Below are 18,478 nucleotides of genomic sequence, written 5' to 3'. Positions count from 1 at the left end.
TTGTGTATAAACAAAATGCAAAACATTAAAGTCTATTTAATCCTAGTTTTGCCTTCATATCATCATGTATAATGCAAACTTTGACATTCCTTTTCATTTTTAAGACTCATTTTTATTTAAACAGTACTGTGCCAGGTGTTTAAATTTTGTCCATTCACAGAAATCTACACCTACCTTTCTTAAAACCACCATACATTGATATGTTTTGGCATGTGTAGATATTTTCCAACAGGTAAGCATCATGAACTTGAAATATAACCCCCTATTTTCAAAAGTGACTCCCACACAAGTAATGATCAAACTATGATAATGTCTAACAGCCTAAAAATCAAAATTTTGCTATTTCCATAAATATCAAGTAAGCACTGTAATGATGTTTATTAAAAAACAATAGTTAATCATTAAAAATAAAACCAAGTTGATTAGTTTGTATACAAACACAATTAAAAGACTGCATACTATTAATTGAATAATGATAGATTTCTAAAGTTTCCATTAGGAACTTCTCTCTCACTTTAATCCAAAAGGAAACTTATTGGTTTATACATCCTTGGTATTTAACAAATATATATTAAATCTTTTAAAGTTACCATACAGTTTTCATTATAATCTTTGGAAAATACATATACAGTACAAAGGAAATCTTCCAGCAAAGCCATACACAAATATTCACAGGTTTACATTTATGAAATATTACTACGTTCATGTTTCTGATTTGATTAGGTTCAGTATTTGTGAATATTTTAAATAATCAATTAATAGTTTCATGGCATTTTTTCATAGGAATGTATTTATTCTTCTCATTTATTTTATGTAAACTGTAAATAAGCATGATAGTTTTATATTTTATATTATAATTCAGCATATACAGAGGAGTCATTCTGTCCTTATGAAGTTACATTTAGACAGATTTTCCTTGTTAACCAATTGACTTGAGGCATACCTGTTAATTTTACACACAGTGTATGAAGGAAAGTTATTTTCCTAAATGAAAATGCATTTCCAATAGCTACTTTTCTCCACTCAGAAGATTAAATTTTCTCATTCTTTGCTGCCCTCTCATTGCAAACTTTTTAAAATGCACACCATAAACCATCATCATCCCTCTGTTTTGAATCCAAAGATTCAACTTCTCTCATGCAAATCATCATGTGTTGCCTCTCCACCAATAAGAGAACACTATCATGTGGAGCATGTTACTCCCTTTATGCACCATTACCAAACTATCATTTCAAAGTTTGATAGAAGATTCAAATACCAGAAATGTGTGGGGAATAACAGTGGGAAGAGTGAGGGGAGAGAAGAACCTATCAGAAATATATGGCTTATAATGATCCGAGTGTTACACAAACTACACATTGGTGCATCAGTTCCAGATAAAAAAAAACGATGAGTTAAAAAACTGTGACCAATGCACAGTCTAGTCAGAACAACTTCCTCCTTCCAATCCTTATGAAAGCAAGGTGATAACGCCAGAGCAGATAGATTTAGCTGCCATTTCTGCAAGCTCATTCCCACAAATACCAACGTGGCCTGGTATCCAGAAAAACTGGATAGAAGTAGATGTTAATGAGAAATGGGCCAGTCGGTTTTGAATATCAGCAAGAACAGGGGGTGAGCCAACGTGAAGAGATTCCAGAGCCAGTAGAGAACTAAGCAAATCAGTATAAATAGTGCAGTTGGAGTACTGCTTAGCTTCAATATAATCCAGGGCAAGAGAAATGGGGTACAGTTCAGCAGTGAACACAAAAGCTGTAGAGGGGATTCTGCATACAACCACCGAATCACAACAAACCATGGCAGAGCCCACAGAGTCACCTGACTTGGAACCATCCGTATAAATCGGAATGGAAAGATTGTTCGAAAGATGTTCACCAAATAGCAGAGAGTATTTCCAATAGGGAGTATCTGCTTTTCTCAGATGATTTAAAGAAAGGTCACATAAGTCCTGGTGGGATTCTGCAATGTTATCCAAGGACAGACCCAATTCATCCAATTTCGCCTGGATGCAAAGGCCAAAAGGAGCAATGGCAAATTCTCTGTTCTGAAAAAGTATGGCCCACTGAGGAAGGGAAACACATCCCCAGGTGGGATGCTTTGGTAAGGAACGAAGTTTTGAAGAATATAGTAAAGACAGTTGCAAACGACAAAGGTGCAGAGAAGGTTCATGAGATTCTACTTATAAGCTTTGAAATGGGGAGGTGCAGAAAGGTCCAGTGCAGAGTCGAATTCCTTGATGATGAATGGGTCCAGCATCTTTAAAGCCGAGGGTCTGGCAGAGCCATAGACCATTTATCCATAGTTGAGTTTCGATCGAATAAGAGCACAATATATCTTTAACATAGAACATCGATCCACTCGCCAACTGGTGGTAGAGAAGACACGGAGGATGTCAGTGCTCTTGCACATTTGACCCATAGCTGCTTTAAGTGTGGTATAAATGTCATCCTACGGTCAAAGATATGCCCAAAGAACTTAGTCTCAAGGACCACTGGCAGCAAAACTTCACCAATACGGAGTTCAGGAAAAGGGTGAATACCCCGTTGGCAGAAAATGTGCATGCAAACGGTTTTAGAGAGAGAGAAAAATTAAAGCCGTTCTCCATGGTCTACTTCAGTGCACGATCGAGGGCAGTTTGTAGTTGCCTCTCAATATATCTCATGCTCGACGACTGACACGAGATGTCAAAGTCATCGACATAAAGCCCGTTTGCAACAGTGAGAGGGAGTTGTTCAGTGATGGCATTAATATTTATACTGAAAAGTGTGACTCACAAAACACAGCCCTGAGGGACCCCAAGTTCCTGTAGAAAAGAACAGGAAAGTGTCAAACCCACATGAAATTGGAATCTCCTGTCCGTTAAAAAATGTTTAATAAACATGGGTAAATGGGTATATATGGAGGTCTCGTAAAATGCCATACCTCCATGTTGTGTCATAAGCCTTCTTAATGTCAAAGAATATTGGTGCAAGATGTTGTCATTTGAGAACTGCTTCTCTGATTGACGTTTCAAGTCAAACTAGATGGACCATGGTGGAGTAAAGTTGCCTAAACCCACACTGGGTGGGCGAGAGGAGGTTGTTTGATTCGAGGAACCAAACAAGACAAGCATTAACCATCCTCTCTAAGGTCTCACAGAGACTGCTCGTCAAAGCAATTGGACAGTAGTTTGAAGGAATCTTGGGATCTTTCCCAGGCTTAGAGTGCCTGATGCCAGGTATTAGTAAAACCATTCTCCTGCCAGATCCAGTAAAAACAATTAGAAGAATATCAAGAGAAGCAGGAGATAGATGGCACAGTATGTCATAGTGTACATCATCTGGTCCAACAGATGTACTGCTAGACCGATGAAGGGCCATTGACAATTCTACCAGTGTATAGGGACGATTATAGTCAAAGAGACAGTCAATTCAGAAGAAAAGAGATGAACTCTCTGCCCGAGTCTTAATGGCCAAGAAGGTGGAGGAACAAGCAGAAGTGCTAGATACCCAGCAAAAGCTTTCACCTAGAGTATTAGTGATGCTCTGGACATCAGCTATCTCTTGGCCATCAGAGAGTAGGATCGCGAAGGGGACAGAATTGTAGTGCCCACTGACCTTTCGAACCTTGTCCCATATGACCTTGGAACTGGTGGTAGAAAATATGCTGGTTGTGAACGTAACCCAAGATTCCTTCTGGCTTTGATGTCTTATCCACCTACCATGTGCATATGCCTGCTGGAAAGCAATGCAGTTTGAAAGTGTAGGATAACTATGGAATGAATTCCAGGCCCGTTTTTGAGCCTTCCGTGCCATGTGGCAGGCAGGAATCCACCACAGACGAAGATATAGTGGAAAACGTGTCGAGGTTTTAGGAATACATTGAGCAGCTGCTTGTATAATACAGTCAGTTACCGCTGCCACACAGTCGTCTATTGATGGCTGGCTTATGACGGCAGGATCAAGTTCTGTGAAAATTGTGACAGTGGACCAGTCTGCCTGATCCAGCTCCCACTGGGGCATGCAGGTAGAGTGGCATCGACCACGGCCAGTCTCAAAAGTATAGGAAAATTATCACTGCCTAGTGGATTATTGTCAACCCACCATGAAAAATGGGAGAATAATCAAGGGGAGCAAACCTAGAGATCAATAGCAGGAAATGACTGACTAGGTGTGTGAAAATACGTGGAAGAACCAGTACTGAAAAGAGAAAGGTTGTGATCAGAGAGCATAAGCTCTTCAAAGCGATCCCTCCTATCAATAACAGCACTTTCCCAGAGGGGATGATGCTCATTAAAGTCCCCCAGGATTAGAAATGGAGACAGCAACTGTACAACGAGAGCATCAAGGTCTGATTGATCATATGTCTCTCCAGGGGACGGGTAGAGAGAACAAACAGTGATGGTATGACCCAAGGAAACATGGATAACTACGGCCTCCAAGGGTGTGTTGAGTGACAAAGACAGGTTGGGCATATGCTGATCAACCAACAGTGCCAACCCTCCATGCACTCATCTGTCACACAGCCTGTCATTTCTGTACAGAGAAAACTGCCGAAAGGTGACTGTATCAGCAGGTTTCAGAAATGTTTCCTGTAAGGATAGACATACAGGATGGTAGGAAGTAATCAGTGTTTTGATGTCATCCAGATTAGAACATAAATCTCGACAGTTCCATTGTATCAAGTGGCCATTTTTAAAGACAGGTAGGTGAAGTGGCTGGAGAGCCCTTATGTTTATGACTTTGTCTTTTTTCCTTACTATCCTTATTCGGAGGAGGTCTATCAACCTCCATTATATCCTGCCCTGGGTCAATTGGGCAGGTCTTTGTTGTTGGAAGAGGATTCCAGTGACTGATGGCACAATGGAATTATTGTTCTGCATCTTGGGGTGGGAGAAAAAGATGTATCTGAAGAAATGCCTGTATTTGAAACCAAAGGATGTGGATCTTGGGGTCCGTTGGAATGTATGAGAGGAACAGAGATGGGTGTAGAAGTTGATTCATCAACCTTTTTAACTATGGAGGTTAAAAGGCTTTTCATTTGTTTTGAAAACGATTCTCTTGGAGGCAGAGAGAGATCTGTCTGCACTCCCACTGGAGTTGTGGAACAAAATGCAGCAGCATATGTCCGAGATGTAGTAGCAGACAGCAATTTCCGAGCCTCAGGATAACTAACGTTATAACAAGTAGTTTTCACACACTGCACCTCTTTTTCCTCCAACCATTTTGGGCAAGAACAAAAGTAAAAAGGGTGAGAACCATTGCAGTTGACACAATGTGGGTCCATGTCACATTCATAGGCATCATGGTCCTTGCCACCACAACGAGCACATGTCAGGGAACCACGACATGACGTCTTTGAGTGGCCAAACCTCTAACATTAGAAACATCGGAGAGGGTTTGGAATGTACAGCCTAACCCTGCAACTTAGATAAACTGCTTTGATGGCAACAGGTGCACATGGTGATGTAAATGTCAAAACGAGGATATCTGTCAGCAGTGTAACTCCATCTTTGCAAGTGGAGATGCATCTCACTGCAGAAACTCCTTGAGTGGAGAAACCAGCAAGAATCTCTGACTCAGGGACGTTCTTCAAATCCCTCTCAACAATAACTCCTCATGATGAATTCAAGGTAGCATGAGGGGTAACCTCAATAGGTACATCCCCACTTGCCTTTGAATTCAAGAGGAGTTCACTGTGTTGGGATGTAGATGTTTCAACCAATATATCTCCAGATCAAAGCTTCTTTACCAACTTTGGAGAGCCAGCATGTCCCTCCAGTCCCTTCTGAATAAAAAGGGGGACAAAAGGTTTTTCTGAAAGAGAATGTAATAAGAAAATGAGGTACGCGTGTTACAGATGGTGAGGATTGCTGCTCAGAATCTTCAAGGCATGGTCGTTTACCTGTGGACTGTTTTTCACTATGTTATTTAAATTTTTCATAGGAGGATCCATTGGAGAAAAGGAAAATTTCAGTACCCAATAACCCCACCTACCAAGGAGCCCTAAAAGAGGATGCAAGGCCAAGGTTTCGTGAGCACTATACCCACATACCAGCATCAGATACAATGTCCACAACACCCATTGAGAACTTCCAACACTGGTACTTGGTTGGCTCTAGCCCAAGTGGACCAGCCGAATGACCCAAAAGGGGGCCACCCAAAAGCTGCCCGTCTACAGGAATTCAAGGACAAAGTGGTGTGTTAGGGTTGGACCCCTCAACCACCAGGATCCTCTCCTCCCCTTCACGGGTCACCACGCATGGCAAACACGTGGGTGGATGTTTAGATCCCAGAGAAGGTAACCAGAAAGAACAGAACCTTCCCTGGGAGGTCCCCTCACCACGTACAGGGATCCACACCGAGGGGAGGGAGGATGGAACAGAAGCATAGAAACATGCAAAAAATCAGCTATAAAAAAAGAAAAGGAACAGATTAGAAGATTTCAAGAGTGGCACTGCACCACATCTGAGCCAGGTACCTCTTTGCCACAAACAGAGGTAAGGTGAAGAGATAAAGAACCACATTAAATGTCCCCAGTCTGGGAGCTACGAATGCCTCAGTGGCTGAAATTTAAAGAATGTTCTAAATGTTTAAAGGTTTGTCAGGTGATGTAAGAGGTAATTTTTTTTTTTTTTGTTTCTTGATAACAATAATCATTTTAAAACGTTTTAATATCAATCACATGTTAAATGTTTCTCACATGAAAAGTTCAATATTTTGATTTCTGAAATGTTCATTCTTCAATTTGTATTGAAAACAACAGCAAAGCATTATGTGTATGTGTAGCAGCTCCTGTGCACTGGAGCAGACCATTATGGGAGAGTGCAGAATACCTTAAGTAACTGCATTGCTTCAATGAAATACACCAAATGCCTAGAATACATTGTTGTTACAAAATACAACTGCTAACAATGTTCACACTTGTGTAATTTAAAGTATGCACTTCCTTATCAAATTAAGTCTCTCTCTCTCTCTGTCTCTCTCATTCTCTCTTGTTTTTTGTTAATTACAATCATCAAGTATGTTTAATTAATCAAGAACTATGTTCAAAAACCTTACAACTGTTAACCTATTTCATGCCATTACTCTTACACTAGTTTATTTTGTTTAGGTCAGCTCCAGTCCTTTTAACTGGATAAAACTGGGTGTAGCTGCATAATGCAAGGTTATTGTATTTGTCTACAAGAATATCACAAGCAGCACCAAATACATATATTTATATAAAGTTTTTGATTGGCAAAGTGGGTAAGTTAGTAATATAGCAAATATGGCAAGTGTAAATTAGCTTTATATATTCTTCAAAATAAGCTACACAAGTATTAAATGAAAACCAATCTTACTGTAATGATCTGAATCATTTGATTCGACTTAAGTTATGGTCAGGATAGATGTCAATTCTTGTTTATACTGGTACCCACCTTAAGAATTTAAAATAAATAGATTTTATTACTCCTGTTCACACATATTGGTATCTTTCTTGTGTTTGTCAGGTCAATGTCAGGATATATTTTATAGCTCATGTGTTTACCTTACATTGATATATATCTTATAGAGATAAGACATGGTCAGGGTAGATATCATAACTTATGCTCAATTAAAGGTGCCCATATCCTAAAAACATTTTATTTGAATTAATGGCAAAGAAAATCACCTGACCCAGCAGTTGGCCTGGTATAGTAATTGTATGTTTGAGTACTAATAGCAGTTAATTGAAAGAAGACCAAAACATGCGAGCTGTAAAGCGAGTCAAAGCATTAATATAAGCTTTGGTCCTAAATTTAAAGCCTGGATTTTGGCAAATTTCTTAACATACTGATTCATTGCAAAATATTTGGTAATTGACTTAATACAGTTGTACATTCAATACAGCAAAGATTTTACATTCTCTTAACTTATAAGATACAAGTTTAAACTTAGAAACTGTTCAACCTGGAATTATCATACGACACAATATAAAGTGCATTTGAAATGGAAAAATGCATACCTTAAGATGTGAAATGGTCATTTCTCTTTAAAAGAATTACCTATTCATACATGCATATGTAAATAACCAATGTTAATGAGCAAAAGCAATTATGTAATATATGCATAACATGTAAATCACAAACATTAAGCTGCTGACTTTGACATGCACAAGTATTTCCACTTCAACATGTTGGCTCCCACACAACCCACAGGTGGGTCATGATAGTCTTCTAACAAGACCCACCAGTAAGTCATGCTCTATTTACATTTCAAAGGGCCCCTACTGGCTGGGGCACAACAGTTACATATATACCATTCCTCGAAAAGGTAGTTGTAAAATAACTAGTGGGACCCTGGAAAGTAGCAGCAAAATAAGCTTGGGAGCCAATGCATTAATGAGCATTTCACTAAAGTCAATCATACTAGACTTGCATACATGAATCATTAAAAAGAGTGAAACTCACCAAATTCTTCCTTGGTAAAACACTAATTGTTTTATTTAAATGACCAAAATACCACTGGGCTCGAATGTTGCGAGATATACGATATTCCTTCTTCATTAATACAAACACATGTTCTGCTTCTAATATTTTATTTTCCTCCTGAAACAGAAAAATAAGTCATTATTCCAATTAAATACAAACCTCTGATATCAAGTCACTGCAGGATGAAGTTTAAATCAACTAAGTATAATGTACAATAATCTGAATAAATTTATGATATTTTAGATTTATGTATACTTACGCAGTTGTATGTACTGTAGAATACAACATAAATGCACCATTCATACATACAAACATTTTACACGTACATACAAGTCTTTCTTTCCATCTCACTTACAGTTTCTATCAAATGCTTTTAACATTTTACTGGGATGCAACTATGAAATATTTCCATTATGACAACCTGTGCATTCTAAAATGGCTTAAAACAGAACAAACAAATAATTCTTTCACATGCAATTATAAAGTATATAAATTTAACATGTTATTGCATTACTTCTAAAATTGAGGAACCTTTTGTTTATACTTTTATAGTATATCTGTGATGAACTGCCCTAGTATTATTTTCTGAATATTTTGATTACCCTAGGGTGATGCAAGAATTTTGAAGTGGGTGTATACAAAATGATAAAAACATGCTAGTTCTTAGTAAAGTAGAATGTATATGACCATTATACATACTAACAAACACCTCCCTACAGATGGTTGTTTGGGCTAGTAATTACTAATCATTGTACCGGTAACTCATTTAAAACAAAAACAAAAAAAAATTTAGAAAAAGTGAGAATTTCTAAAAGGGATTTTTCTGGGAAGTACTTCATGGGAAAAAAAGTTTTCAGATTTTGTTGATATAAACTATAATGTTTGTGTACATTAAAAACAGTACCCTTCATTTAAAAACCTTTTTAAATACTCCAATTTTTAGTACCTATATTTACAAATTACAACAATAAACCCTCAAATACAGCTTTAGTAAAATTCATGTTCTCATTAAGAGGACAGTACTTTTATTTAAAACCATGTTTTGTGGTAAAGAAATTGTTGTTGCACATAATGTAATAATTTCTTTGCCTTAATCTTGAATACCTAAAGCATGGAATTTGTTTATGGATTTTTGTTTGTGGTTTCATTTAATAGATGGTACCATATTGTATTTATTATTTCACCCACACACACACACACCAAGTTCATTATTGTAAAATTTTCTGAATTATGTTTATATTCAGATACTTTCTATAGGTTTGAAAACCATTTACCATGAGTATTTTTCTTTCCACAAAGTTTATTTTTGTTTGTTAAAATTTAGAATATTTTAATGCTTTTTTTTTTCTTTTATGTATCACACCCACAGCACTTTGTAGATTGTTTTTGTTCATACATTGTCGTGGTATACAACATATTGATATGTATAGTTAGTATCATGCAACAGCTCCAAATAACAGAAAAGTTTCCTTGGATTAAGATTCTTACATAATTGTTTTTTTTATTAAAATGCAAGAAATCTGTTGAGAACACTCACTGTTTTACAATACCTTCAGCTATAACAAAAGCTAAGGCTGAACAAAACTAAAGTTTCTTAAATGCAAATCTCAATATGCTGAATGTAAACTGGAAAAATCAACACATTTGTTCAAAATAATGCCAAAGAAAAGAATGAAGTTATTCCAAGTTCAAAAGCTTTAAAGAGAGTTACTACACATATCACCCTCCTATTGGTAAAAAGATATTGTCACATGATGATGTTGCTATACACCAGTTCAATTTATATTAAACACACAAATCTTGGGTGGAAATTTGTTCAAAGCTGTTGGTATTCTGTGTGCCATTAAATTTATTGATAAAGGGCAAGAGAGTATTTTGTTATTCTTTTCATTTTATTGCACTAATTCTTCCATGCCATTAAAGAACGTAAATTTCAATACAACTAAATGAGCCAGGATAAAAATATTTTATTTGTTTAGAATTCTCATATACTTGTACCAAAAGCATGTCATAAGGGTTCTCCTTGAATTAACATCTTCATCAAATTTAGTCTGAAATAATTGTTATGGCACCCAATGTAGCATCTTAACTACATAGAAAGAAGCAAGCAAGGAACTAGCATAAAATATCAGTATATGCTAGAAAAAACAAAACAAAAAGCAATTTAACAGTCCTCCACAAATAAACTGAAAAAAATTACTACATGTTAAGTTTTGTTGTCATGCAATGTCCCAAAACAAAATTTAGAATTGTCAGTAGGACAGAGTTTGAATAAAAACTTTATTTGATACTGGTTGGACTCTGAAAATTGATGCAGACTTGAAATTCAAGCATTTTAAAGTTCATGTGATTCAAACTGGTAAATTTGAAAATAAAAAAGAAAGAAGTGGAACACCTAAACTCAATGATACTGATGTTGAATATCTTGGTTTATAAAACCAAAAGATCCAAGACCACATTTTCAACACATTGAAGATGTGTAAGTTCAGATGAGGGAAAAATTTAAATGAGAGAGAGAGAGAGAGAGAGAGAGAGAGAGAGAGAGAGACCATGTGTAAAAAATCTAAAGAACCCATCTGTCAGCCAAAATCTAAGACTAAAGACTAGCAAAGTGAGAAACAAAGTCAATAAAAGAGAGAATATAATGAAAACTGATGTCAGGTTGCTTCAGCATGAATCTTGTGAATCAGGAATACCACCAGACTTATAGGTGAAGTAGGTTCATTTGTTGTTTTAGAGAAAAGCCATAAAGAGGTATTTGCTCTATCTACCACAGGGAATTGAACCTTGATTTTTAGCACTGAAAGTCTCCATGCTTACCTCTGTCACACTGGAGGAGATACACGAGAAAAAAAGCACAAAAAACACAGCTAAGAATAGTGGTAGTGAATACCAGTGAAGAGTGAATCTTGACTCAAGTCCTAAAATCAGAGGAACCAAATAAGGAGGAGAAACAGCAGAATAAGCAGTATGGACCAAAGTTGTAAAGAGAAGAGAATGAATCTCTCTGTAAAACCCCTTTGGAGCACAAAGAAGTGTCTCAAACATAATGGAGAGAGGGAGAAAGTGTAGAGCAAGAAGGTAGTAAGAAAAAGATGAAGATGAGAAAACTAGACAGTATAGAGTGAAAGAGAGGTCAAAAGTGGTTCACTCTCAAAGCACGAAAGAGATTCCAAAAATTTGGAATCTTGAAAAGGAAAGGAAAAGTGGTTGTAAGTCAATATAAAAAGAGCTAAGGAGGCAAGAAAGATGAGGGGTTGGGGAAGAGTGTTTTTTTAAGAAATAACTCAATATAAACCCTATTATCTCACAATGTAAAAGATTAATTAATCCCAATAATAGGTTTCTTTCAAAAAAACAAAGGAGGAAAACAATACAAAAGCGAAAGAAAAAAAAAAACTCCTGAGAAATCACACAGAAAAAAAGATTAAGAAATGAATGATTTTCCTTAACCAATAAGGCAGTACCCAAAGCAAATCCATGTAAGGAGAAAGTCAGTCTTGTTGTCCTCCTGGTCATTCTCAAGTAAAAAATAAGATATGTCAGCCAAATGGATGGGAAGAGAAAGTCCTATGTACATAACGGGACCTATAGCATGGTGAATAATAGTTATAACAACCTCAAAAGTAATCAATCTTCAAGAAGCCATAATAGAAACATGTCATGCATTTGTAATTTTCTGACCTCCACTGAACAAATTCAAAGTTACTACCACTCAAGAATTCCTTATAATATCCGATACCTTTGAAACAAAATCTAAGGCTGAGCAAAACAAGTTTCTTAAACAAATGCAAATCTCAATATGCTGAATGTAAACTAGAAAAAATTAACACATTTATTCAAAATAATAACAAAGGAAAGAATGAAGTTATTCCAAGTTAAAATTCTTTAAAAAGTTACTACACATGTTGCCCTCCTATTGGTGGAAAGATATTGTCACATGTTGTTGTTCTACACCAGTTCAATTTATATAAAACACAAGTCTTGGGTGAAAATCAGTTCAAAGGTAATGGCATGCAAATCTTGTAGGGAAAAGTGCAAGGGGTACATTGGTATTCTCTGTGAAGAGGTGAGGTATCATCTCAGAAACAATAACTTCTAATCAGAGTAAGCTATATACTTGGAGTATAATGGGAAATTAACCTGGTTTGCAGCATAGTTAATGAAATACACTTTTCTTACATATCTAGTAATAATTACACTATGTAACAAACTTTTTTACTTGTTCTTGTTCCTCAGCAGAAAGTGTTATTTCCCAATTGTTTATGTGTAAAGGAAATGGAAAACCCATTTTTCTCTTTAAACTTTGCTTTTGTGACCTGGGAGCATATAACAAAAACATGAGACTATATTTGGGGGCTGATATATAAAAGTAATTTATATTGCAGTCACAAATCTCAAAAAACTACTCACTTCTAAACATTTTTGTATAACTTTAGTATAAATACCTGTAAATCTTGATTCATATGTTGTTTTATTGAGACCTTATGTAAATGAAAATGTGCAAATTTGCCCGTTTTTACATAGAAAATAGGTTAGTTTCTAAATTTCATTATTCAGGTCACAAAAGCAAAGTTTGAAGGGAATAATGGCCATTTTCTGTACTTTTACAACATAAGCAACTAAGAAATAATGCATACTATCCAGGAACAAAAACATTAAGTTATCTAAAAATCTGGCAAAAAACAAAATCATAAGATCCAAAAGGGCTGATCAGCTATAGAACTTTTTAAATATGTTAAATACAAGCAAAATATTAGAATTAGTACAAGGCCCTTAAATGATGCTGAAGGTAACATTTCATTAATGATGTCATATTTAAATGAATGAAATGTAAAGCTTTTTCTATCAAATACCAACTAAAATACAAAAAAAAAGTAACTGGCCTATAATTTTCAGGGTAATTTATTCTATTTAAAAATAGGATAAACAAGCAACTCTCTAATTCTCAGGCACTATTCAGTGATTCACACAAACATATCTGATCTCTAACCATTAAAACACTGGAGAAATATTGTCTGGTCATGGTGCTTTATGCACTTTTAGTCTCAATCCTTCTACATATTACCAAATTAATACCTACAGGATTCAGGTCAATTTCAACATTTCCGAAAACATGTTTGTGGTTAGAAATAGCAATAATATCTGATCTCGTGAAAAAACAGACAAAACACTAACATTTAAAAGTTCAGCTACCTCACAGACTTCAAACAATTAAAACAAAATTAAACTGAACAAGCAGTTTCTAAGCTATCTGACCAAGACATACTTTAGCCTAATATTTAAGTTCATCTTTTTGATATTTTAAATTTCATCATTTAAATCAGGCCACTTAAAGAAACACTGACCAAACTTTAAAAAACTTTGAACACTTAAGTCAAGCCCACTCTAACTTTTCTGTGCTTCTGAGAATGGATATTCAAGACTAAGGTTAGTTCTTCATACATATTGCTTACACCACTTTATGACAGTGCTTCTTACCCCTTAAACTGCAAGAATGTTGTAGGTAGCAATATCAACTGATGATGGTTACAGTTTATAAGGGTTAAACTGTTCAATGAAACTTTTTGGGTGAATAACTGATCTAGATATTGATGTGGGATGCTCTGGGGAATGAAATTAATTCTCAATTTTAGTAGCTCATCGCAGGAACGTATGAACACTCCATTCACTAACATTACAAACAGATTTTTAAATGTGTAATGGTATGTACGACACTTGCCAGTAATTACTTTTGAAAGTTGTACATTATTATAGTCGTTCATTTGTTCCGTTTTATTATATCACACAAAATTATTTTGCTAACTGATATATGTTGATAGTCATTTTTTTTCTCTTCATATAAAATTTATAAGATGTACAAAAAAAATTTTTTTTAATAAGGAAGCTACTCACTGCTCTTTAGTTTTGTTCAGGGGTAAAATAAAGTAAAAATTTAAAAATTCTCTCATTATGCCTTTTCAAATTTGAATTTTGAAATTCAAATTAGTAAATTTGATGAGGAAAGGGCACTATTACACATAATCTTTAACTTTGCATATATAATAAGGAAAATGGAACATAAATTATAAAGAAATAAATGAAATTTTATGATAACTATTCAAGGGTGAATGACATTGAAACAGTTCAAATAATGCTGTTTCTTTTGTTTCACTAGCCTACATCTGTTGATATCCTTCCTGTATGGAAAAGAGAGTACCAAAACAATACAGAACACTCCAAATTAAACAAAAGACTTTTGTAGATAACCAACTTTTTGTACTTTTAAAACTCCAGTATACAAAACCAAAAACTATTTTCTCTATAGCTAAACATGCTGCAAAGAATTTTTGGGTTTTGCCAGTAATCACAATTGAACTTTTCTCAAATTATTTCTTATTACAGTACTGATGTTACTTTCATAAAAAGAAATATTTTCAAAGTTCCAAATCCCACATATTTAACTTTACACTTCACAATACCCAACTTTGTTGCATTTACACACACCACAAATGTTATAAAACTCCCATAAAAGTAATATCATAGAATTCCTTGTATAAATTGAACAAGTTTATTTACTAACATATTCTTAGCAAGAAAATTTTTTATTGTATGTCCATTATATTCACATAATAAACAGTGTTAGAACAGTACAGATAAACCTAAAAATAATTGAAAAATTTCTTCAAATTATATTAAAAGGACCAAAATAATGATGGTAAACCTCTGTTATAGCTATTACTACATATATTATTAATACACATATTTTTAGAGCTTCAAACTTATAGCATACTACACACACTTCTAAAAAAAAATGTTTTTAAATTGATTTTTTTCTTTCACTTACCATACATATTACATATGTAATAAAAAAAATTAATTCAACCAATATCTATTCTTAATAATTTTACTATATGTGTTTCACTTGTAAATACACAAGTTAATATTTTTCATGCCAAAAAGGCACATGGTACGTAACTGCAGTTTCCTTTGGCACAATCAAATAAGAATGGTGATATATTTTTTTAATGGGATAGCATTCAACTAATAACTAACAGCCACCTACCCCCTCATACCCCTTATACATCTGAATAAATTGAAACAACCAAGACAATAGGAATATCATTTCATCACACAGATTACTGATAATGCCTCATCTTACATTTAAGGAAAAACACCAAATTGTTCAAAAGTGTTCAAGAGATAGGTGCTATGTAATAAATTGGATAGAAAATTTACATGCAAGAAGTTAAGATCTCCAAAATTGTTTTCTTTCAAAAACAGAAGTAGTAAACAACTTGAGTGAAACATTTAAGTCTCAATGCATCCTTTTATATGCACACACTAAAACATGTTAGTGGTGAGTTTAAAGGATTAAGAGACATAACTGTACATTTTTCAACATAAAACTCATTAAATATTTAAATCATTAAGGCTGAATTTTATTTTATTTGTATGCAATCGCCTCAATGGACCAACAAGATCTTTGTTGTCCTCTACATGTTATGGTTGGGTAAAATAAAGCCCTAAACTTTTAATTACGAATTCAAACCACTAACGATTTTGTATCGGATTAGTTTCATTTTCCTTTGGTCCAATTAAAATGAAATTTAGTATAAATGTATGCACGTCACTCAAACAACAAGGGCAACGTTCTGTTGCTGTTATCCAGTATTAAACTACCTTACACTTTATAGTTACTATAAACTAAGTATAAAACAGTGTCAAAATATCTTATACCTCATAAATGCATGCTTGTTTAGCATCTTCGCAATCAATTCCATTGAAATCTGTAGTATTGGTAGTACTGCTACAAGTAGAGGCAAGAAGTACAGGCGAAAACGGCATTTTCTATTTTACGACAAAAACACAATCACACAACGTTAATCATTACATTTGACAGGATAAAAAAAAAGAAAAAGGAAAGCACATATATATTTAATTTACTTTCCTTACAAAACTCTCCTTTCTTTCTATCGCAGCAATATGGATAACCAACTGAAATTCACAGTAAGTTATACTACACATCAGCTAATCGTATATATTATAGTTATCACAGTCTAGTACCAGTCCAAAGTACAACTCACAAAGTTCATTTCTTATTAATATCTCTCACCCCCACTCATCAGCCACAACTGTGTGTATTTATTACCAACACCCCCTTTAGAGGAATGAATGAATTAAGTTAGTATTTGCTATATTTTTAAGTGAAAATGTGCGAAATTAAATTTGTAGTACAATTGCCATATTTGTTTGTTTGTTGTGTCTTTCATTTCGTGCAAAGCTACAGGTGGGCTACATGTGCTAGCCGTCCCTAATTTAGCAGTGTAAGTCTAGAGGGAAGGCAGCTAATCATCACCACCCACCGCCAACTCTTGGGCTACTCTTTTGCCAACGAATAGTGAGATTGATCGTAACATTATAACGCCCCCACGGCTGGGAGGGTGAGCATGTTTGGTGCAACCGGGATTCGAACCCGCGACCCTCGATTTACGAGTCGAACGCTTTAACACGCTTGGCCATGCCGGGCCTGCACAAAAAGAAAAACACCCTGTTTATTTGCTCATACAATAAGAATGTCATTTCTATTTCATCGTGGTTTTAATTTTTAAAATCTTAGCAAGATACTTACTACTCAGCAGATTATTATTGTGAGATGAGTTACGCTCCCATATGTGTGTGTAGTACCTATTTCCCAGCATCCTATAGATGTATGCACCTTAATCTAAGAAAATAAATAAACTGAATTTGTAGATCTTCATGTAAAGCTGAACCTCAAAATAAATATTCAGTTGACCAGATAACCTCGGTTTCTTTATTCAGTTTGTGGCATCACTTTATGCCTCTTGTTCTGTCACGGCATTCGCTAATTGTAACGTATAGACGTTATCCATTTGACCAGCAGAGAATATTGCAGGCGGTAAACCTTTCAACACGTATTTGCGATGTCGCCACAATATCATTTCAATATGTATTGTCTGCCACAGAGAACAAAAAAGCAGCTCTACCAAACCAACTAAAGAAACCAAAGACATGAAGTAAAAAAAAGACATGAAAATGTTAAGAACTTGTATTTACCATGACAGTGCCAAAAATAAATTATCAAAAGATTTCTGCGCCACTATAGAAAGTAGAAAACGCAAGATATGCTCTCATGTCACACACCTGATATTTATCATAACAGCACACTCTCAGATTTTTGTATGTAGAAAGACATTTGTAGTAATGTATATCAAGTGATATAATTAAAGCAGAACTCTATGGAAAAAACAGGCAAAAGCATATACTTTATTGATTAAAGAAGAAAACAAAGGGCGGAATTACAAACTGGCTAATCTTTTACAAACATGATTACTGTATTGTGACAAAATAAATGTATGAAATTATACATACAGAAAGATAGTGAAACTTTATTTAACAAAGTTTACTTATAAATAAATATTTATGATGATTACAAAAAAGCACTCTCAACAACATTTTTACAGTGAGTTAACTCTTTTAAATCACAACTGAATATCTGATTGAAAATGTTAAAACTGCACTCAGATTTTACTTTATTTCTGTAACCAAAAAATTTAGTAAATTGAGCCTCAAGTATCCGAATGTACCTCCGCTCTGTATCACACTGCACAAATATGCTATAAAACAAACAATGAATAGAGGTGCAGAAAGTTTGGTCCTTGCATTATCTTTCTTCATATGTGAGAGCTTATCTGAAGACGGTAGTAAATCAGCTAACTTCTATCATTAAATATTCAATTATTGAACCCAGCAGACCTGCGGTCTTCTTTATTCTTAATGCTCGTAATTCCTGTTAAAAAAACTGAAAGACAAATACTGATGTCTTTACGAGAATAAGAAGTAGGAAACAGAGAAGTGTATAGATATGGTTTTCTAGCTGTATGAATAAAACTACAAACGCATTTTGATGCACTAATCGACTTTTTCTTGCCTCTGAGTACAAATACAAGAGTTTTCTGTGTATCTTTAGTTCCAGTTGAGGATATATAAGCTCCCTTGATGTACGTACTCCAAAAAATGCAATTCTTCTGATATCTCTAAGTAAGA

General features: G+C 34.9%; 1 protein-coding gene across 1 annotated transcript in view; it reads right to left on the bottom strand.

Moving 5' to 3' along the window:
* The window catches only part of LOC143233166 (KICSTOR complex protein SZT2-like), a 211,072-nt gene extending 194,528 nt beyond the window's left edge, over positions 1–16,544 (bottom strand). The window contains exons 1-3 of the mRNA XM_076469126.1: positions 16,367–16,544; positions 16,151–16,261; positions 8,411–8,548 (exon numbers count right to left, since the gene is read on the bottom strand). Of these exons, the coding sequence (XP_076325241.1) occupies positions 8,411–8,548; positions 16,151–16,261; positions 16,367–16,438 (321 nt within the window). The 5' untranslated portion in view covers positions 16,439–16,544. The remainder of the gene's footprint in view (positions 1–8,410; positions 8,549–16,150; positions 16,262–16,366) is intronic.
* Positions 16,545–18,478: the final 1,934 nt, after the last annotated feature.

The sequence above is a fragment of the Tachypleus tridentatus genome, chromosome 1, assembly GCF_004210375.1.
Source record: "Tachypleus tridentatus isolate NWPU-2018 chromosome 1, ASM421037v1, whole genome shotgun sequence".
Lineage (NCBI taxonomy): Eukaryota > Metazoa > Arthropoda > Merostomata > Xiphosura > Limulidae > Tachypleus > Tachypleus tridentatus.
This window is presented reverse-complemented; position numbering and strand designations above follow the sequence as displayed.